This window comes from Thalia democratica, chromosome 1 (assembly GCF_965202585.1).
Source record: "Thalia democratica chromosome 1, ktThaDemo2.hap1.1, whole genome shotgun sequence".
Lineage (NCBI taxonomy): Eukaryota > Metazoa > Chordata > Thaliacea > Salpida > Salpidae > Thalia > Thalia democratica.
The window spans coordinates 47,276,534-47,298,074 of record NC_139165.1 but is presented as its reverse complement, the minus strand read 5'-3'; the positions used below and the strand labels follow the sequence as shown (position 1 = coordinate 47,298,074).

At 26.7% G+C, this 21,541-nt stretch overlaps 1 protein-coding gene and 1 non-coding gene across 2 annotated transcripts; both read right to left on the bottom strand.

Annotated features, from left to right (window-relative positions):
* Positions 1-1,394: 1,394 nt before the first annotated feature.
* LOC145829567 (intraflagellar transport protein 81 homolog) lies at positions 1,395-18,182 on the bottom strand. The gene is made up of 14 exons (XM_082937410.1): positions 18,002-18,182; positions 14,843-15,056; positions 14,134-14,193; positions 13,135-13,266; positions 12,623-12,792; positions 6,733-6,850; positions 4,790-4,981; positions 3,933-4,076; positions 3,459-3,639; positions 3,094-3,281; positions 2,455-2,613; positions 2,082-2,204; positions 1,807-1,899; positions 1,395-1,609 (listed from the first exon to the last, which is right to left on the bottom strand). The coding sequence occupies exons 1-14, from the start codon at positions 18,160-18,162 to the stop codon at positions 1,493-1,495; spliced, it is 2,052 nt and encodes a 683-aa protein (XP_082793536.1). The 5' UTR covers positions 18,163-18,182; the 3' UTR covers positions 1,395-1,492.
* Positions 9,187-9,269, bottom strand: Trnal-uaa (transfer RNA leucine (anticodon UAA)). Its single transcript has one exon. It is a non-coding gene; the product is annotated as a tRNA-Leu (tRNA).
* Positions 18,183-21,541: the final 3,359 nt, after the last annotated feature.

Genomic DNA, 21,541 nt, shown 5'->3' with positions numbered 1-21,541 from the left:
AAATTATTCTGAACTAGTTTCTTAAATATATCATTATATAACTAAAACTTTTTTAGATAAAATATAACTTAATCCATAATTTAGTAAATATAAATAACCAAACAAAGTTTTGTTTTCTGAAATTTTCAGTAATTTGGAAATGAGTAAAACACCTTAATATTTATACTTCATGTACTTTTACAAGTTGTTCTAAAATATTTTATTATTCGAACTTTAAATATTGTAATAAAAAAGTCAGCTTTATAGTACATAATTTTTCTTAAACTTATTAAATACCAATAAACTATACTAGCAAAAAATATTTGTTCCATGTAATTGTTGAAGTATCCACAAAAATGAGAAACCAATGTTAAGTAAAACTAAACACAATTCTTTAGATTTTAAAACTCTTCCGTTGTTACTAGCATTTTGCTTTACATAGACAACTAAAATCATGAAAATATACTGATTCATCTTAAACTGTGAAAAATATATTGTATAACTACTCTTAATTTTTTTGTTGTTTCTGTTTAATTAGATTTACACCATATTTAAAAAAGAGGGAATGTCTGCTATATTTTATATGTTTGTAAGAAAAACTCAGTAGTGCGTCTTTTAAAGTTAATTATATGTTATTAAAAATTAATTTATTTAGATAAATAGATTTTTACGATAGATATACAGTTCACAAAAACAAATATGTAGCAATTAAAATTTCAAATAAATTGTGTATAAGTGTAGCCATTTGACTAAATATTTTTGTCTACAACATTGGCGACGCATGAGAACACCAACAAACTCGAAAGTAAACAACAGAAATATTTGTTCCGCATATCTTCCAGCACATCGCTTTTAATAAACTTACAAACATGATTTTCTGATTTGGTTGCTCAATATTTAATCTGTTATAAAAGTCTATTTTTACTTGAGAAAAAAACTGAAGAATGATTTCTTTATATACCTGTTAACCGATCAGTTGCTCCTTAATATTTGTTATAGTTTGAAATTTTAAATAAAACTAGATGACAGACGATTAAAAAAATTGAAACAATATCAATGCAATCTGAGACGCTCAAGTAGTTCGTATTCTTCAGCAGATAACTCTTAAAAACGTTACTCGGTAAAAAATCTTAGAAAATCTTAACTATTGAGAGTATTTAATTAGAACTCCTTTCTTAAAAAATTGCTAAACCTAAAAGGTATTTTAATGTAATTAGCTAACGTAAAAAACAGATCGGTTGAAATTCTAAATCAGAGTAACTACTATTTGGTTAAGAAAAATGAAATTTATTTTCATTCCTTTTTTAAATATGTAAACTTTTTATACAGTTTTGGAATAAAGCTTCTCGAGTATTCTGAGAAACCTTAATAACTATTAAACTAAATTAAAAGCAAACTTTTTTTTTGTCGTAAGTATCAAAAGTTTATTAAATAAATCAAAGACGAAAAAGTAAGAACAATTCACAGAAAAAGAAATAAATTACAGAAATTATTGACGATAATGTTTTGAAATTTACAGAACAAGTCGGTCTTGGGTTGCGTCCCTGCTCAACGGGTTTCTCGTTTGGGAATTCACCTGATTTATTTGGTTTATTTCGTCCCTTTGCTTCTTCAGAATTGACAGCTTACACTTAAAAATTTTTAAATAAGTTACTTATCGAACTAATTGACTGTTGTTGCTTGAACTAATATCATTAAAAAAAAGTTTTATTTTTGTAGCTTAAAACTGGTTAAATTTCAATAATACATTTAATAACCACTAAGTTACATTTCTCAAGTAAAATAACAGTTAAAGTTTTAAAAGTTAACTTGTTTCAACTTATTAACTTTCATGATTTTTTCAAGATCTCTCCACATGCTCGCTTGTTCTGCCTCGCTCTCGTGGTTCTGTTTCACGTCTTTCTGCTTCTCACGAAGAATCTGTTTTGTATCAAGGATTTATGCAAGGTTTTTATTTTCATTCACACTAAAAGAATCTATGGTTTATATAAAGTAAAGAGCTACTAGGAGACTGCCTCAAACTAGCTTGAAAATAAAGGTTTGATAAAATATTAGAAAAATAGCAAAACTTATAGATTGATGATTAAAACAAAACAACAAACTCGGGTCAGGTTCTCTTGTTCTTGTATCTTCTTGTTGAACCGTTCTCTGTACGACTGCCGCTTGTCTCCAGTCTGGTAATATTTTTCCTCCTGCACGGCTCTGTCGATCTTCGTTTGCAATATCTGGTAAGAAATATATTGATTCACACAAAAATATTCACAACATTGTGATATTTTACCAAAACAGCCAGTTAACAAATTTATAAGTAAGTGGGTAAAATTTTAATCTCTCAATTTAAAAAAATATTGGGATCCGGTAGACCACTAACAATCGCATTCACAACTTTAATATTGAACTGATTCATCAACAAAGTGACAGCCAATTATTTTTTTGATTGATAACAATATGTTTACTATGCATATACAAAAGTACCTTGCACATGGACTGGTAGTAGTGAAACCTGCTCTCCCCCTGGAAGCACTCCTCCTTCAGCGCGCTCACCGTCTGCTCCAGTTGCGCCCGGTTGCTCTCCAGTCCCGCGGCCGTCCCGTCGTACTGCGTCTTCTTCTCCTCGTATTCCGCTGTCAGCTCCTAAAATGTTGTTTAATCATGCTGTGTTAAAAATATATAACAATATTGTGCGATGTTCTTTAATTAACAGAGTTTTAGTTGTTTTACGAGATTATTTATTAAAACTTACTTATAAAATTCTTAAATTTATAACGCAAATTTTTAATACTATTTCGTCTAAAAAAGTTTCAGTTATTTCTTTACTAAAATTGAACTAATAAAAAAATCCACAAGTTATTTAACACTCGAAAAAACATTATGATGTTGCCTGAGCGGACGAAGTACTATTATGATATATTTTTTTAAATTTCATAAGTATAGTTGTTATTGAAAAAAAAGATTAGTAAAACAAAAGTAAAAAAATATAAACAGTTAGTAAAGAAAAAATAAAAAGGTTTTATACTTTTTTATCTGAGAAATATTTAGCAGAATACGTCTTAAAATAAGTATTAATAAAAAACTAAAATATATTAAATACTCTAAACATGTTAAATAAAATACCTGATGTTGTTGTCTGAGCGGGCGAAGTTGTTTTATTATGGGGGCGAGAAGTGATTTTTTATCATTAATTTTCTTGTTGAGCTGACCGACCATCGCGCTCATATCATCCAGTGTTCTCCCCTTCGTCTCGTCAACTTCGCTCTTCAACGCCGAAACCTTCTCGAGCTCGTCCTGCGTCTCTCGGAAGCCTAATTTAAATTAATTTTTTTTTAAATAACGTTGTTGTGTATTTAATTTTTTATAAAGCTTGAAAAAAGAAAACTTGTAACAAAATTTATAGTGCGAATGAATATTTTTTAAGGAATTTTATTAAAACTTTTTGTTTTGACAAAACTAATAGAAAATATAATAGAAACACTACAAACCGGTGACTCCCTTCCTGTTCTCGAGTGCGGAGACCTTCCTGTTCATGGAATCGTTCTGCTTCTGAAGAATGGCCTCTGTTCTCTGCAGGATCCCTACCTCCCCTCTCAACTGAGCCAACACGCTCCTGTTCTTCTTGTACATGCTGCTCTTCGTTCTCAATCTTCCAACATACTCCTTGTACTGTGTAATGAAACAACAATTAAATAACTGGATTAAAACTGTCAAATAAGCTACAACTAACATCATCAAGTAATACTTTAGTTTAAGAAAACTCAATCACAAACTAGCAAATTTTGAATTTTAGCTTTTGATTTCTCATTTAATTATATACAAAACGTTAAAGAACAAATAACATACAACAAATTTTATCACTATTCTACACATTAATAATATTTAAACTAGTTTTAAATAACCTTAAAAATGTAGTATAATAACTATAAATCACAAGTTTTACTAATATTTAGAACTTTAACCTCATCTCCCTTCAGGACGTTTCCTCCCATCTCCTTCAACTCGTTCCTCTTCTCCTGAAGCTCCTTCTTCAAACTAGCGGCCTCCTCCTTCTTCTGCTGGACCTCCTCCGCCAGCTGCTCCTTCTTGTGCGACAGTATGCGAGCCTGATGACAATTTAAAAGTGCACAGTTTGAAAGTGAGTGAAAGTTCAGGCGATTTAAATTAGTGGTTTTATTACTGTTTTCAGTTTTAAGGCAAAGTAAATTTTTGGTCAACAAGTTTTATTGAACACTACGATTCATGATTGAATTTTTTTCTGACCTTTAAGGCTTTGTAGATTTATTTTTATAGATGCTTTAAAAATTTATTAAAGTTAATTATTTTAAATAAATAATTACTTGTTGACCATTATGGGACAAGTAGAAACTTTTACTAGTAAAATTAAACATTTCAACAAATAATTACATAATAATACATTTTTGAAGCAATAAAAATATTTTGAAATGGTATAGTAGCACATAATAGCTATCGTTTCATAAGAAAATGCAAACTCATTACCAAAAAATAATTTCTAAAATTGCATTAAAAGCTATCAGTATAAAACTTATTTATCGGCGTTTTATATCTTATAAATCCACAACAACTCTGAACTTTTATTTATTTTATATCATCTAATACTCTTAAGAGCCCAATGCTTTATCACTAAACTCAAAAAAAAAAAAAACACATCTAAAACATGGTTTTAAGAAAACACAACTGATTCTTTTTGTTCAAAACTGTACAGAGTTTGAACTGTTTCAAAATCCGACATATAAACTAAAGTAAACTTGAACAGTTATTTAGCACCATCCAATTATTTGCAATCAAAACATTTCACCTGCTGCCTGACGAAGTTCATCTTGTCCTTCCCCGGGTTCCCGCTCATCATCTTCTTCTCCACCAGCTTGTTTATCTCCGCGTTCACCGCTCCCATCTTCTCCTCCAGCCTCTCCACGTCCCTCTCACTCACAACCCCTCCTCCCGCCACCTTCCTCAGGTTCCGCACCCGCTTCCTCTTCCCCTCCAGCTCCTGATTGGTCGAAAATGTTATATGCGTATAAATGCTGCATCTTAACAAGAAAATCATTAGACAATGATAATCGATCAAAGTGGACAAAATCGAAATTACTCTCAAGTTTATTTTGGAAATTCAAGCATATTTGAAGTCACAAAAAATTAATTGTTGTTACTTTTTCAAAAAAAAAAAAACAGAAGCGTACGAACCCTGATATGTACAAATTCTAATGCATAATGGTCGAAATGCTTAAATTTAGTTGGATTTTACAAAAAAAAAATACACAGGTTAATCAACTTCATGACCCCCAACTACTACATAGTCAAAGTGATTGCGATGATATTTAATTGATCAACGTTGTTTTTGGGAAAACAAATTACAAGTTTATTTAGCTCTCATTGAAAAAACTACCAACAACTAAGTAGGTGCATTTGTTCATTTTAGTTTCTACTTTAATCATTCTAATACAGGGTTTCCCAAACTTATATTTATATTTCATAGTCTTCCCCTTTATTGGATATCGCCTTTTTACTAATTAATTACGAATTAACGTTTTCGCCCAGTACTAGTTATTGCCCTCTGATATCCAAAATCGACCAAAAGGGAGCGATATCACCTATTTTAAAAAACTCTGTTCTAATGAGCATTATTTCACTCTCAAACCAATTACAATCCAAATGTACAGGTTTTAAAATAGTAAAAAAGCTTTTTTTTTTTAACTTTTATTTTTTTCATATTCAGTTTAGGGTGTGATCAAATGTTGATGGTTTAAAGGTCCAGGTTACATAGACTTTTGTAAAGTTGTACTAAAAAAGTGTTACACTAGTTTTTTTGTTTGTGTAACGTCGTTTCGCTAGAAAACAGTTCATCAGACACAAAAAAGCTTATTCAAATAAAAAAAAAAGTTTAGCTTGTTTAAAAATATGTTCTACAACTTTACTTTATAAGCTTGTTGTACAACTGGCAGTTGCAAACTATACTGGGGATTTATTAGAGAGTGTAGTATATAAATATATCGTAAAATAGCACAAAAGTCATTCATTTAATTCAAAATATAAAGACTTTATTTAGGTTTGTTTATTATAAACTTTAGAATGTAAGTTGCTTTTGTGGGAATCGATGAAAAATGAGTTAGCTAGGTGCGAACTGGCTTGAGTGGACAAGACAGATGGGAAATGAGCGATTCATATTGAGTGAATAATAAAATATATTTTTTTTGTTATAAAACTTATTTTTCAAATCAATGTATGAATAGAAAATAAGTTATATAAAAAAAAACAAAAGTTGTAGAAATTATGATTCCAAAAAAAAGCACGCCTATATATAAAAAGCTTCAAGGTTTTATCTACGTCATATAACTGTGATTTAACTTTTTATCTTGAAATTAAAAGCTAGAGATGAATACGTTTATGTTTGTAAACCTTTTAATAAATTATTTGCTATAAAATTTTAACATAGAATCCAAAAGTATTTAAAAATTTTAAAAAGTATGAAAACTTTGTGTTCTAAATACGTTGAAAAACTAACAATTGTAAATAATGAGTAAGTGTATTATAAAACTTAGTAGATTTTTTATAAAATATGCCACGAAAATTTTGTAAAAAACTATAAACCACCAAAAAAATCAGTATTTTCATTGATTATAAAAGCAATGCTTAGACTTTGAAGCCCTAAAATTGGATAAATTATCCTAAATGCCTTAAAAATCCAATAAGTTACTTTATTTAATATAATATTTAATACAATAATTATTAAGCAACACACACCTTAGGAAGCTTTTCGTTGACAAGATAGTTGTTGAGCTGATTGTCTTCCTCCATTCTTGATATGAGTGATTCTGGAGAAGTGTCATTACTGTTCTGTTGCATGTCATACACTTGTTGCCTGTTTAAAATTTGTTTAATTTTTATTGAATTGTGTACTTGAAAAAAAGTTACTATTTTTTAGTTTTAAAGTTAAATTAAGAGCATAAAGGGGGTTAATCACGTTTTTAACAATTTGATCTCACTTCGTCTAGTTTTAACTAAGCTACTAATTGCTTTTTACAGATTTCAAAAATTCAAAATAATTCTTGAGATATAGCCAGTCGAAATAGGTTCCTTATGCAAGACACAAACTAAAAAGGCAAAAAAAAAAGACTATTTCACTAAAAATCTACTCCTCCTACGTTTTTTGATGTAATTACCTCAAACTTTCATGAATTGTTACTTGCAATATTTAGAAAATTTTGTTGAAACAAAATTAAAAAAAAAAGATAATTTTTTTTTTTGTCATAAAAGTTTTATTTTTAAAATTTTATTCCGACAGAATTTTGAAAATATTGCAAAGAACATTTCCTATAAGTTTGAGGTGGTCACCTCAAAAAACGTAGAAGGATATGGATTTTTAGTGAATTCTAGTTATTCGCTTTTTTAATTTGCGCCTCCCCTAAGGAACCTATTGTAGTTTTCGACTTAGACCGGCTATATCTCAAAAAATGTTTTGAACTTTTAAAACCTGTAAAAATCAAAACTTGTAGCTAAGTAGCTTTTGGTGTAGTTCTACAAACAAACTTAGGAAAAAACACTACTTCAATACAGTATACCAAAAAAAGTCATAAGCTAAGTCATAAAACAATTTTTCAAGTTTATTTTGTAAGAGAACATTTAATATTTTTTTACTTACGCTTTTAAACTTTATTGTATGATTTAAAATTATATACATACTGACTAAGTAATTAAACTAATGTAGATTTTGTAATTTTTGTAAGCAAGTTACAAAAATTACACAGAAACATACATATTTTTAATAACTTTGGAATAATTATCTCGATTTTTATAAATACAATAAAAACAAATATCCTAAACAAACAAGATTGGTATGAAATTTGTTTAAACTTTTAAAACAAGCTTTTTTTTCTAATAGTTAAATAGAATATTTTTTTAAGCTAAAAAAACAATGGGTTGGGATCATTTCTAATTTAAACCGCAGTTCCAACTTAAAATTAATACAAATCAATTAGAACTATACGTTCTTTCAAAAATTAAAAAAAAAAACTTATTTAATGTTTTATTTATAGCTTTCGTATGTTGTTTAAATGTTTTACAAAAGGTTTTGGCTATACTTGTACATTTTTGTTGATTAAAAGTAAAATGAAATTTAAAAATAATGTTTTTATAGCTGTAGATGTTAAAAAATAAAGTTACTTCATTTAAATTTAGTATATCAAAAGTATTATAAATTGTTCCTATAACATGTGTAACACTTATAATGAAATATGAAAAAAAAGTACGGTTATAAGAGTACTAAAATTATTATGATCATAGTTTGCGAAAATAAACTGCAATTATACAACAGAATTACTGAGAGCTAAAGATTGTATTTAAATGTTTTTGTATAAACAACTAAACACTTTAATGCTGATAAACACTAAAAATAACTTTAGAATCCCCATAAAATAACAACTTAAAAAGAAATTAATTTTATATAACTTTATTGTAGAATTCAGTTATCTTAGCTCAAAGTCTTCGGATGAATTTGAGTTATATAGATAATTTTTCAAAATTGCTTGTAAAATATTAAAACAATTTTTCTTTTAACCTTTTAGTATTGTCTGGTGAAACAAAAAGGTTAAAAAAAAGTAAGAAACTGAAAACTGCCTCAAGATAAAAAAAAGTTTTAAAAATAACAACAAAAAATTAAAAAACTTTGAAAAAATTAAAATATTTAGAATAATTTGAATTATTAAATATTAATACTTTAAACCCTGAACTAACTTCAAACATAAAAAAAAAACTTTTTACCTTTATATAAGTACTTATACTAGGATTTCTTTGATAAAATACAACAAAAACTTTTGCTTTGCTTCAATTAATATAAACTTTATTAGAATTATTTGTTATTAAGTTATGACTAAACTTATTAATACATCTTGGTGTTTCGATTTGTACTTAATAATGAAACAAATTTTCTTGCTTCTATAAATATGTTTGAATTTTCAAAGCAATTCACAATAAATAAAGTAATTGATCAAGAAAAAAATTACTATAAGTAAAATTAACAAAATTTCAAAACGAAGTCGTGAGGTCAAATAAATATTAAAAAAAACCTTCAATTAAAAAGTTTCATTTTAAAGCTTAATTTATAAACTATTCACAAAAAAAAGTTTTAATAATAATTTTAGACCGATCTCCTTTTATAGAACAATATTTAAAAAAAAATTAAATTTTTAAAATAAAAAGTACTGGGTGTGGGGTTCGAACCCACGCGGACAATCGTCCATTGGAACTTAAGTCCAACGCCTTAACCACTCGGCCAACCCAGTTGTGCGTAAAGCGAAATATCTCCTAATATAAACCACGCTTAGTTGTACTAAAACTTTCTCCTTAACGATTTCTTTATATCAATTAGCTTATAAAAACTTTTTAAGTTTTTATTTATTTCTAACCGTTATTTCATACAGTATACTTTGTTTTTTTTTTCAAATTTTTTTTCAATAATATTTAAACCAATAGTAGTTAATTTTCTAATATTCAAAATATTAATAAAGTTTATTTTTATTTACAATTGTACTTTGTTTTATAAATGATGAAATATTTTGCAAATACTAAACATAAATACAATTCTAAAATTAAATAAATGCATTGAATTAATCATAGAGTCAACTAAAAAAGAACTAAAAACTATGTAAAAAACAAAAACTTAAACTATTGTATACAAATTAAAGTAATTAACTTAAATTTTACTTACTTAGTATAACATATATACATATATGTTATTAATTTACTAAGAAATGTCAATTTAAAAAAAAACTAGTATATATGTTTCATAAAGCAATCATAATCATACATATCTATCTTGTTAACCACATTATTTCATATATGTATACAGAAAAAAAATATACAAGATACAATAAGATTCAATTAATTTTTCACTGAGTCCGCTTGGAAGGGCTCTAAAAAATTATATGTACATTCGAGTTTTTATTTCTAATTCAAATAGCTGAGGATTGTAGCAATAAGCTAATGTAACATTTTTTTTTTGGAAATTAATACAATATATATGTATACATATTTATTTATACAACAAAACACTGTTTTTTACACATGTTTCACATATGCTGTTGTATATGACCACCAGGAAACGTTTGTTTATTAGAAATTTTATGAAACTTTAGAAATGTTAAAGGTATTATGACGCAGTAATAATCTTAATGTATGAAAAGTTAGTAAATTTGCCTGAGATTGAATTTACACTGAATTTAGTTTTGTTATTAATTTAAGAATATATGCATATTAAAAAAATGTTTTTTAGTTTTGAAACGATTTTGAATGCTTTATAAAAAAACAAAAAATTCAAAAAAATAGTACAATTGTTTTGGGAATTGCTCAATTCAAACCCGCGTGCAATTCCCACACGATTAAATCCGAGAACCTTTACTGACCAAGGGTTAGGGGTAACAATGATAGTAAAAAATAAAAATAAAACAATAACAAAAAAAAAAAAAAAAAAAAAAAGATTGGGTGAAATTGATCGCGGGTGAGTTGTAAGTATACCTATTGTTTCATGTAGGTTATTGCTAAAATCATCAGCTATTAAAATTAAAAATTAAAGCTCAAATCTACAGTAAGGAATAAACAAACTTTTCCTCTTTTTTCTGTAGTGTACACTTGAACGTTAGTTTTCATTAACTTTTCATGAAAAAGCAATCTTCAGCTATTTGATTTAAAATATATGTTAAAAAGGGTAGCTGTCAAATTTGCACGGACAAAATTACACGGAGATACTTTTGCACGAAGACACTTTTGCACGAGGGGATAAAATTGCATGAAGACACTTTTGCACGAAGGGTCACTTTTGCACGAGCAGACAATTTTGCACGGGTTGATTTTTTTTTACTATCACTCTTACCACTAACCCTCACCCTCGGTCAGTAAATTTTTCTTTTTATTATTTTATTTTTTAAATTATTTTTACTATTACGGTTACCCCTAACCTCGGTCGGTATCTTTTTTTTTTAATTATTTTTTAAAATTAATTTTTTTAGCAATTTTTTTTTTTAAATAATAACATTTGTTAGTTATTTTTTATTTTTACTATCACTATTAATCCTAACCCTTACCCTCGGTCGGTAAATTTTTATTTTTTTATTAATTTTCAATAAAAAAAAAATTACTATCACTGATACCCCTAACCTCGGTCGGTAGCTTTTTTTGGGTTTTTTTAATTAGTTTTTTTTTTAGCACCTTTTTTTTTTAATAACTTTTGTTAGTTATTTTTTTTTTATCACTGTTACCCCTAACCCTTACCCTCGGTAGGTAACTTTTTTTTTTGTATTTTTATTAATTTGTCTTTTAGTTTTTTTCTGTTCTTTATTATATATATTTTTTCAGTTTTTTTTACTCTTGTGCAAAATTGTAACTCGTGCAAAATTGACCGTTGGTGCAAATTTGTCTTCGTGCAATTTTATCTCCTCGTGCATTTTTGTCCCCTTGTGCAAATTTGTCTTCGTGCAAAAGTATCTTCGTGCAATTTTGTGCCCTCGTGCAGTTTTGACCCGTTCCCGTTAAAAGACCAGGGTTGCCAATTTTTTTGAGAAATTTCTTTCAGGGTTTTAAAAGTACACGTTTTTGGGTCTATTTTTAGTTTAAAGCTAAGTTTAAGGTTAAAAACTGTGCTGAGTAGTATAACAACACTGAAAAGATACTGTAAAGCTACTTTAAATGTGTTTTTTAAATGAAATTTTTTTGATGATTACACAGAACTTTTATCTGTATTCTAGATTTTTCTTTTTAAATTAAAATTTTACTACTTAAATGTAAAATTTGTTAAAAATTCCAGGCCTTATAGTTATTTGTTTTCAAAATTCCAGGTTTATTAGTGGTTTTTATTAAAATTCCAGGTTTAAAAAAAAAATTCTCAAATTCTACGTTTTTTTTTGGCCTAAATCGCAGATTTCAGGTTTTTTCAGGATTCAAGGTTTTTTGGAAACCCTAAACGATACAAAAAAAAAAAAATTGGGCAGAACGTTGGTTTAGAGAACAAGTTATTTTGCTAATTAAATTTCATTCTATTTATATATAAATTACTTTTCCTACCTTACTACATACCTATTCCTTACTACATTATTACTTTTCCTTTTGTAAAGTAGTAATAAAGTTATATATTAATGTTCTCCCTAAAAATTTGTAGTTGCTATGAGACAAATGTATTAAATCTATTAAAACATATATACAGTTGTTTTTTTTTTTGAGTACGCCCAAAAAACAACCACAAAAAGCATACTAAACTGGAAGTGTGTACAAATTAATCAAAAAAAAGCGAAAATGCAGTTGGAACATACAGTTTGTTGGTTTAAAAATGCGTAGTTATAATCAAGCAGAAGATTACTGCACTTCTAAGAAAAATCCAAACAGAACTATTAAGAAATATTTTTAAATATATTTAAAAAAAGTCTCTGCTTTACCAAAACTATGTTTATCAAAATGATTGTCTTTTACACACACACAAAAATTATCAAAAGTAAAGTTGAGAAAAACTCTCACAATGTTTAAATTTAAAGAGAAAACAATGAAGCTTGCATTCTCTTTTAAACATAAGATAAGAGTTTGTGTTTTTCAAAACAAAACTCACTAGGGTGTATCAAACTACTGCTACAAAATTTAAACAAACAGAAACCTGATCCTCTGCAGCCGCTGCTCCGTGTTCTGCATGCTCCTGCGCTGCTGCTGCAGCTTCTCCTGCACGACCTCCCCCTTCTCCCGCTCCTTCCGCATGTTCCTCGCCACCTGCAGCGCCTCGTTGAAGTCCGCGCTCCCCTCCACCTTCTTGCGCGTCCTGTCCACTTTCTGTTTATTGGTTGTTTTATTAAAATTAAAAACATAGTTTGTTAAAAAAATTACAGTTACTCAGTTTCGCCGCTCAACGGATTTAAAAACTTTACTTCTGCAATAAAAAAATCATCAAATAGACAAACTATGCAAAGATTGATAAAACATTGAAAAAAAAGTTTAACTATTAAACAGGTATGTTATTTTATTAAATGCTGGTCAATACCATCTCTCTGTGCAGTGAGATTTTCAAACAAGACATGACCACGCAAGGAACCAAAAGAAAACTGTGCTGTAGTTGGATCAACTTGAACATCTAATAAAAGTTTCTGTTGGGCCTTAGATATAAAACAAACAGACCTTCTGTAGGTTTTCCTTTTCGTCCTCCATCGTTTTTATGTCGTTTTTTATTTCGTTCGTGCTGCGGCTGGACTTCCTCAGCTCAACCAGGTCCTTGTGCATCGCTGAAAACTGCTCCTGGAGCTCAGTGCACTGCGAAACATTACTCGTTGTTACGACAGCATGAGTTCATATTTACTTGAAAAAAGTTAAAATATAATGGAGACATTCATAGTTGGTTTTAGCGTGGTAATTTTTTTCAAGCCTTTAAAAAAAAAACAAGTAATTGTTTTCAGAGACTTAATAGTAGGTACTATACAGTTTTATTTGTCTTTAAAATAAATTTCTATATATTAATGTCTGACCGGATCAACAAATTGAGATTCGGATCTAAAAAAAATATTATTCAACTAAGTTTTATCAGTTTAGTCTTTCGATCTACCAAAAAAAAAGATTTTAAAAATTAAAAAATACTATTGTTTTAAATTGAAAGACCTAACAACTAAATATTAAAAGATAGACCTAATGTTCAGATATTTGCAAGTTAATTTTTGTTAAGATCTTGCTAGATCCGGTAGATCATTTAAATACAATAAATAAATAACAAATACAATTTGCGCATTTCTTTTCTTTATTGAACTGACATATGTTTTTGTTTTTAAACGGAGTTATAAATGCAAAATTGTTTGAAAAACTTTTAAAACCTATAGAAAATCATATATTTTAGCTTAACATTTAATTGACTTATCTTGTTTGAAAAGTTAACATTCAAAGTAATACAAGTTTAATAAAATTTAATTCATTAGTTACAGAAAGGTGTTAAAGATATTAGATAATGATAAAAACTTAAAGTAGGTATTTTCATTTATATGTATTGGTACTACTACAAATGATAAAAAACAGAAAAAAGACTACGTAGCTTATGAAATTTTAGTAGAAATAATAGCTAAACCAAATCATACAGTTTAGTAGCGCACATGATAAATTTTTCAAAAAAAGTAAATAAAACATTCTTTAAACCTTTGACCAAAGATCTTGCAATTGCGAATCAGAACCGTCATGTAACAATTCAGCTGGAATCTGTAGTTATATAAAGTACTTGGGTCAAATAAACAAAACTAGAAAAAAACCCAAACATTTTTACTTAACTATCGTAATACAGGAATGTTTTAAAGTAAAAATACTAAGTAAAAAGGTTTTTGCTCTCAGAAATTAGCAAAATTAGTAATCATTTAAAATTCAAATATGTAAATCAAAACTTTAGAACTTATTTTATTAAAGCTCTATTGCAGTAAACCATAGAATAAAATTGTACGAAAATAAAAAGATCCTTTGTCAGTAATTGATGACTTATAAACAAAAATATATGACAAATTTTTTTTTTTTGATTTATAAGTTATAAAAATTTCTATTTCATTTAAAAATAAAAAGCCAACACTTTATATTTAACTACTACCTTGTTTCAATTTAACTTGATTAGAAATAACAAATTTAAATGTACCATTATCTTTACAATTTTATGACACATTTTTAAGTATATGATGTGCATTTAAAAAATAAAAAACCTTTAATTGCCTAATCTATGTTTAAAACTAAACACAAAATTATTCATAAATGTAGTTCAGAAAAAAAAAAAAACATAGTTATAGATAGTATTAAACAACTATAAATTTTTACAAACTTATTGTTTCAAAAACAAATAAACATCATTTAAATCATTTGTACTTACTGGGAGCTTTACAAGGTACTTTGCCAAATAAGCTCTAGTTTTTAGAGGTTCAAGATTTTTTAGTAAGTAGAACAAAATTGGTTGAACAACAGACTTTTCACCAAGAACAATTCCTTGTCTAAATGTTGAAACGTCAACATTGCTAGGAGGCACATACTTTAAGTTTTTAAGGCAGCTAAGCATTCGAGGAGCTCTAATATCAGAAGGTTCTTCCCTGTAAAAAATCACAATCAATAATGAACAAAACTATCATGAGTACCTAACAGACAACAATTTTATAGTTTAAATATAAAAGGTATAGTTGCAATAAACACATTTATGTAAAGATTGTAGTTAAGCAAAGACTTTGGAAGAAATTTATTAGTTTTTGTTTAGGCCTTAATAAAGCTGATTCAAGTTTGCTTGTTCACTAACCTTTTATTTTATTTTATTAGTCTTCAACAATTATTACTTTAGTGAAAAATTCATTAACTTGATAAAAATATAAAAAATTGTGCATTTTTATTTACACTTTAAATTTATATCAACATATATAAAATTTAAAAAAATCTTTTTTAACACTAAAACATAAGTCTACTATAGTTTTTACTTATATAAATAACAATCAATGTTTTTCAATAAAAGTTTTAATATACTTTAATTGCAACTAATCAGAAACTTACTGCAGACATTTGAAGTAAAACGTTAGCTTTTAACTAAAAACAATAAACTTTAGAAAACTACTAAAGTAATTAGATTGCTGTAAAAAAACCTATCAACAAAAATCAATTAATGTAAAATAGTAATTAACGCAAAAAACAAACATTTTAAATTACGAAACGAAACAAAATGTTTAACACAAACAAAGACACTTTTAAGTATATAAAATAACCAAGGAAACTTTCAAACAAAAAAGGAAACCTTATAGCCAAACTCTTTCTACTTACACAGTTCTGGTTTATTTAAAAATATTGAGATTGCTTCTAGTCTAACCAAATCAATGGAATTTGTACAATTGTAAATAACTTTTATCAGCTATATAAATCTGAGCTTCTTGAGAATATCAACTCAAGAGCAAAAATTATAAATTTTTTAAACTACCTTGAGAAGGGTCACATATAAAAGTTTAGAAATAGGCAAACAATTCTAAAACTTGAAATATCTGAGTTTTAAAATGTTTTTTCTTTGTAATTTCAGTCAAAAAACACAAAAATATTTTTATATATAACATAATTTGATATAAATAAAGTGTTGTAATACTAGTAATATAATGTCAACAGACAGAAAATAAAGTTTACATCAAGATTCTCAAAGGGGGAGATATCGCCTCTTCTTGGGTAATTTCAATAACTTAAGGGGTAATAAATTAAAGGAGAAAAAGGGGGGAATTTTAAAATTTTGTGAAATTTAAATAAAAAAAAACTAACTTACGTTATATATTCTGGTTTTTTTTTCCAAGGGAGTGATTATTGAAAAAAGTTAGGAAAACCATGGTTTGAATACATAAAACTCTGAGGACGAAATAGCTAACAAAAAAAAATCTTTTTTTACAAAACTTAATTTGTATAAATTTTATGACAATTCCAGCCATTTTTTTTGCAAAAGTTATATTTTTTTAGCAAAAACTCTCTTGCTCAATCTTATCAAAAGAGTTCAAAGGGCTATTTTAATTTTACAACTGTTAAAAACTTTACATCTACTTTTAAGAATTTTAATTATAGAATATTCTGAAGAGTAAAAAAATATTCAGATAGGATTACTACTTTTTAAGAGAAAAGCCAGCATGAGTGACCAAACACTAGCTTAAATTATATTAAACTATGAGTTTATGAAAAAACTGATAAATAATTAATATAAGCCAAACACTAAAAAAAACTGTTAACAAGTTTAAATATCTAAAATATAATTTAAAGTCAAAAATATAACTTGAGATTTGAAAACTATTCAAACAATCCTGAGTTTTGCGAAAAAATCCAGTCAGCCTGAGTGAATCAAAAAAGTTCAAATTATCCTGAGCTGGCTGACTTAGCTTAAAAACTTCAGAATAGTCTGAGTATTTAATATTTAGTAGCCTGAGTGTGTGGCACCCCTGTTAAGAGTTTGATTAAACGGGTTAAGGATATTAGTCTATGATGAGTCTTATAATGTAAGCATGTAAAAACATTACATCAAAACAATAAAAACATATATATTAATAAAGATGTAACAATAATTGAAACAAACTAATTTCACTTGTGTAATAATATTTTTTTTAATAACTAAACTTTCGAAAACTTAAACCTTTAGCACAAACATAATTTCACAATCATTAAACTTAAATGCTTAGGGGTTAAACTAAGACTCTCTTTTTATTGCTTTTATAAATATTAAACTGTAGTTCAAATACTTGTATATGTTACAAAATACGTTTCTAAACCATTATAATTCTATATTAATAGATTAAAGATAGTATTATGTATAAACAGGCATGCATTAGGTTTCCCTAATCAAGGCAACATTGTCCTATTTGGGCAACCTAGTAAGTGCATGTAATAACTAGTAAGGGTGCAATTAAAGTTTTAGGCAATAAGTTGACAACAACTAGTAAGGCGGCAATGACTAACTTATGCTAGATATTTTGGGGTTTGTAATAAAGAAAAAAATTGAGGGATATTTTTTGATGGGAAGTATGAAATTTAAAATCTAAATTAGATATTTTGGGATATGTAACAAAGGTAAGCAATAAATTTTTAACTTTCTGAAAATAAAGAAAATTATGAAAATAAGTTAGGGAAACTCTGTTTTAGACAAAGTATACAACAATTAAATTTAAAATCAAAGTTAAAAGCAAAAAAAAAAAAAACTTTAACACAATTAAAAAAAAAACTAGTTTAACTCAAAGTGTGAAAAATAGAAAAACTAATAAAGTACTAAAATTCTTTAAGCAGCCAAGTTTATAAACTGTATCAATACCAAAAATAGACTCATTATATTTTATAAAAAGTATACTCTAATACACAATTAAACTTTAAATGCTATAGTGCAAATGTTTTGCAAAATGTAAGAGTGAAAATAAATTTGAACTACTTGATATGAAATATATTTTGATTACATGTTTAGTGAAAAATATTTAAACTAAATCAGTAAAATTTTTTGTAAAAATAGTTCAGTGCACACATAAACATCATTCATTTAACTGACCTTATGTCACCACCCTGATTAGGGTCTATTTCAGCAAGGACATCGTTAAGAAGCTGCAAAATTTGCTCTTGTCCCAAAGATTGATATGAGATAAAACTTAAACTTCTTTCAAAAGGTTTTTTGTTGAGGAATTCAACAACTTGCTTTGCTTCTTCAGTCATTTTTTCATGAATTTATCACTAATGTAGTCTAAAAAATAAGGAATTTAGAATTAATTTATAAACCTAAAAATAATGAAAACTAAATTATCATTATATAGTGTGTATTTAATTTTTTTTTTCAAGTATTTGACTTAAAAACACAACTGATTAAAAAAAAATTTTTGACAAAAAATCTAAACAATGCTGTCAATCAAAAAAAAAACCTTTTAATTTAATGGAACACAGCTTTTAAACAATTTTGCCTATTTCAATTTTGTTTATTTATGACAAATTAATTATTTTAATTTTAATACAAAAACTCTCTCTTGGTTGCATTTATAGCTTTATCTATGTCTTAATTATTTCTAGTATAAAACTTTATACATTAAACAAGTTTAGTGATTCAACAAAAAATTAAATGATAGCTAAAGTGACATGAAATAATTGCTTACTATTATAGCTAAAAATATTATGATTTTAACACAATGCAAAAATTGCAACAAAAAACATAATACTGACCAAACTATCAATAATTTTCAAAATTTTCTGTAGTTTTTTAAAACGAGACAAAAGAATCTTTATCTACTAAATTTAAAGACATTATCTATTGTTTTAGTACATTTACAATTGAGAAAATATATTTGCTGAAACTTACTTTGAGTAAACTTAACACCAAAGCTTAGAAAAAAAAAACTATATGTTCAAAGCATTGATATCATTAAGTTTTGAGGCCAAAAATGAAGGCATAAATTAAAATAAATATAGAGTCAACTTACTTTATGTTACTACTAAACGTTTCTAAAAAGGTTGCACCTGTTCCCAATAAAATTAATCTTAGTTATTATAAAACTACAGCTACAGCTGTAAAGCCTGATGGGGCTCTCTGAGTTAATCATTGCAAGATCGAAACCTAGTGGTCAACAGAGTTTTTGGTTACCTACAGGGTTGTAAATTTTTTCTAGGTTTTCTGAATTTCTTTCAGGTTAAAAAAAAAATGTTTTTTGCTCCATTTTTAGTATAAAATTAAAGTTAAGTTAAAAAAAACTGTCTTAAATAGTATAATAATAATAATAATAATAATAATAATAAAAAGATACTCTAAAGCTACTAAAAAATAGTATTTAATAATTTTTTTTTATCTTTTTGATAGATTTTTTGGATCTAATTGAAATTTTGTTACCTAAAATGTAAAAATAATCAAAAACAATGTTTTTTAATGATTTTTATTAGAAATTCAAGGTTTTGTCAAAAATTCTCAACTTCCAGGTTTTTTGCCTAAATTTTGAAAATCCAGGTTTTTTCAAGATTCTAGGTTTTTTGGTAACCCTGTCAACATATATACAAAAAAATAATGATTATAAAAGTTTGAAAAAGAAAGATTAAAAAGTTACAAAATAACAGATATATAGTAAAAATTTAAGTTTGGTTTCGTAATTTAGTGGTTCTAATGAATAGTTGAAAAATGTAATAGTTTAATACTGTAAGATTTAAACACACTAGTGTTGATACATCAAAATAATCTTGTTTTTACACTTTTTAAATTGTGCCTTTTATAAGGCTGCTATCAACTTCGATCCTTTATATTTTGAAAGTTAATTTGAACTTTGTTTAATGGTGAGAACTAAGAAGTGTCCTAAAGCTAACATATAACTATATAATATAAAGTTAACTAGCAAAAACTACTCTATTACATATTTACTATAATTTAAATTATATAATTATATAATTTGTCCTGGAAATGACTTTAAACTGTATCAAAGTGTATGATTTGATAACCGAAAGGTTTTTTTTGTACACCAGGTCCTTGGACCAAATATTTGAGCGCTTTTTTTCTTTGTTTAATAAACAAGAAAAATATTAAGTACATGATGCTAAAATATTTTAAAGCATTTAAAAATATTGAACTAATTATAGCTGTTATGAAAACTTACCCTTCTTTGAACTTTTTTAACTCAACCCTTAAAGTTTATAAATAAATTTAATATTGAAATAGAGTAGCCGTTGCTCATTTGGTACCTTATAAAAGTAAGAAACTAGATTTGCATGTATTTAATGCGCTTTAATTAAAAAAAGAGTTTAAAAGTAAAATGTTGACAAAATTTTAATTAAATTACCACCGTTGGTTATAAACTAAATGCCAATAGTATCCGTAGTGTGCGACTTGACAACCGTAGGTTCTTCGTGCACCAGGTTCTAGGACCGAATATTTTAAGCGTCTTTTTTCGTCTTTCTATAAAATATTTATATAATGTGTAAGGTTTTATAATAAAACGTTTAAATATAACATATTTTGTATAAGTTCATGTTAAACTAATTATACGTCACGGGTTCGATATTTATTGGGCCACAATTTGCCAACTTCTGAATTAAACTATGCTATAGACAAGTAACTTAAAACTATGATAAAAACTAGAAATAATTAAAAAAAATTCTTGCTTAAATTGAATTACGCTTAGTTTTATAATTTTAGCCAAATGGCAACTGCTAAGTTTAGAACTTTTAAACGAGTTTCTTAAAAGCCATTTTGTCAGAATATTTAATAATTTGTTTCCTTTATTTAAACTATTTTTATGCATAAAGGTTTTAGGGTTTTAAAGAACAACAAAAATATCAGTGTGCTATAATTTGTTGATTTTATATTTATAAAGAGAGTTTTAAGTATTTCTTTTTTCATTTTTAAACAACATTTCTCAAGATTTATGAGCTCAAAGATTTAAATAAATATATAGCATCTTAAAGTTTTTTTTTATGTTTAAGTATACTAATATTGAAGAGTTCATTTTTAAATTGTGTTTGTTATATTAAACTATTATTTACAATAAAATTTTTATAAAACTTCTTGTTTTTGAATGTTTATAGTACCTGATATAAACTACCTTTTAAGGTTGAAAAAATAAGGTTTATAACTCATTTAAATAGTTTTACTTTAAGCAGACTTGAGTTTTTAAAAATACTCTAATGTATTATATATTATTCAGTAATGGTCTGTCCCTAAATTATACAGTTTATGTCAAAAAACAAATTTTAATAATCTTTAAAATCTTTCGCGTCTTTTACTTTTTAATTTTAAATTAGCTGTCTTTTTAGTACTACTGGTTGTGGTATTTTTGTTTAAAAGCTACTTTCTATATAGTTAAGTTGTAATACACGATATATACTTTAACACGTAGTAAACTTTTTTTAAAAAAATATAAGTTTATAATATAAGAAAAAACCTTTTAAATCTGAGTTGTTTTAAAGTATTTATTATATCAAGTTTAATCTAATATCCCAAAAACACACATAAAAAGCAGGGTTGCTACTCGGTCAGGAAAAGTCAGGAAATCAGGAAAAGTCAGGAAAAATTAAAAAAAAATGACAAAATTCAGGAAAAGTCAGGAAAAAATGGGGGGGTTTTGAA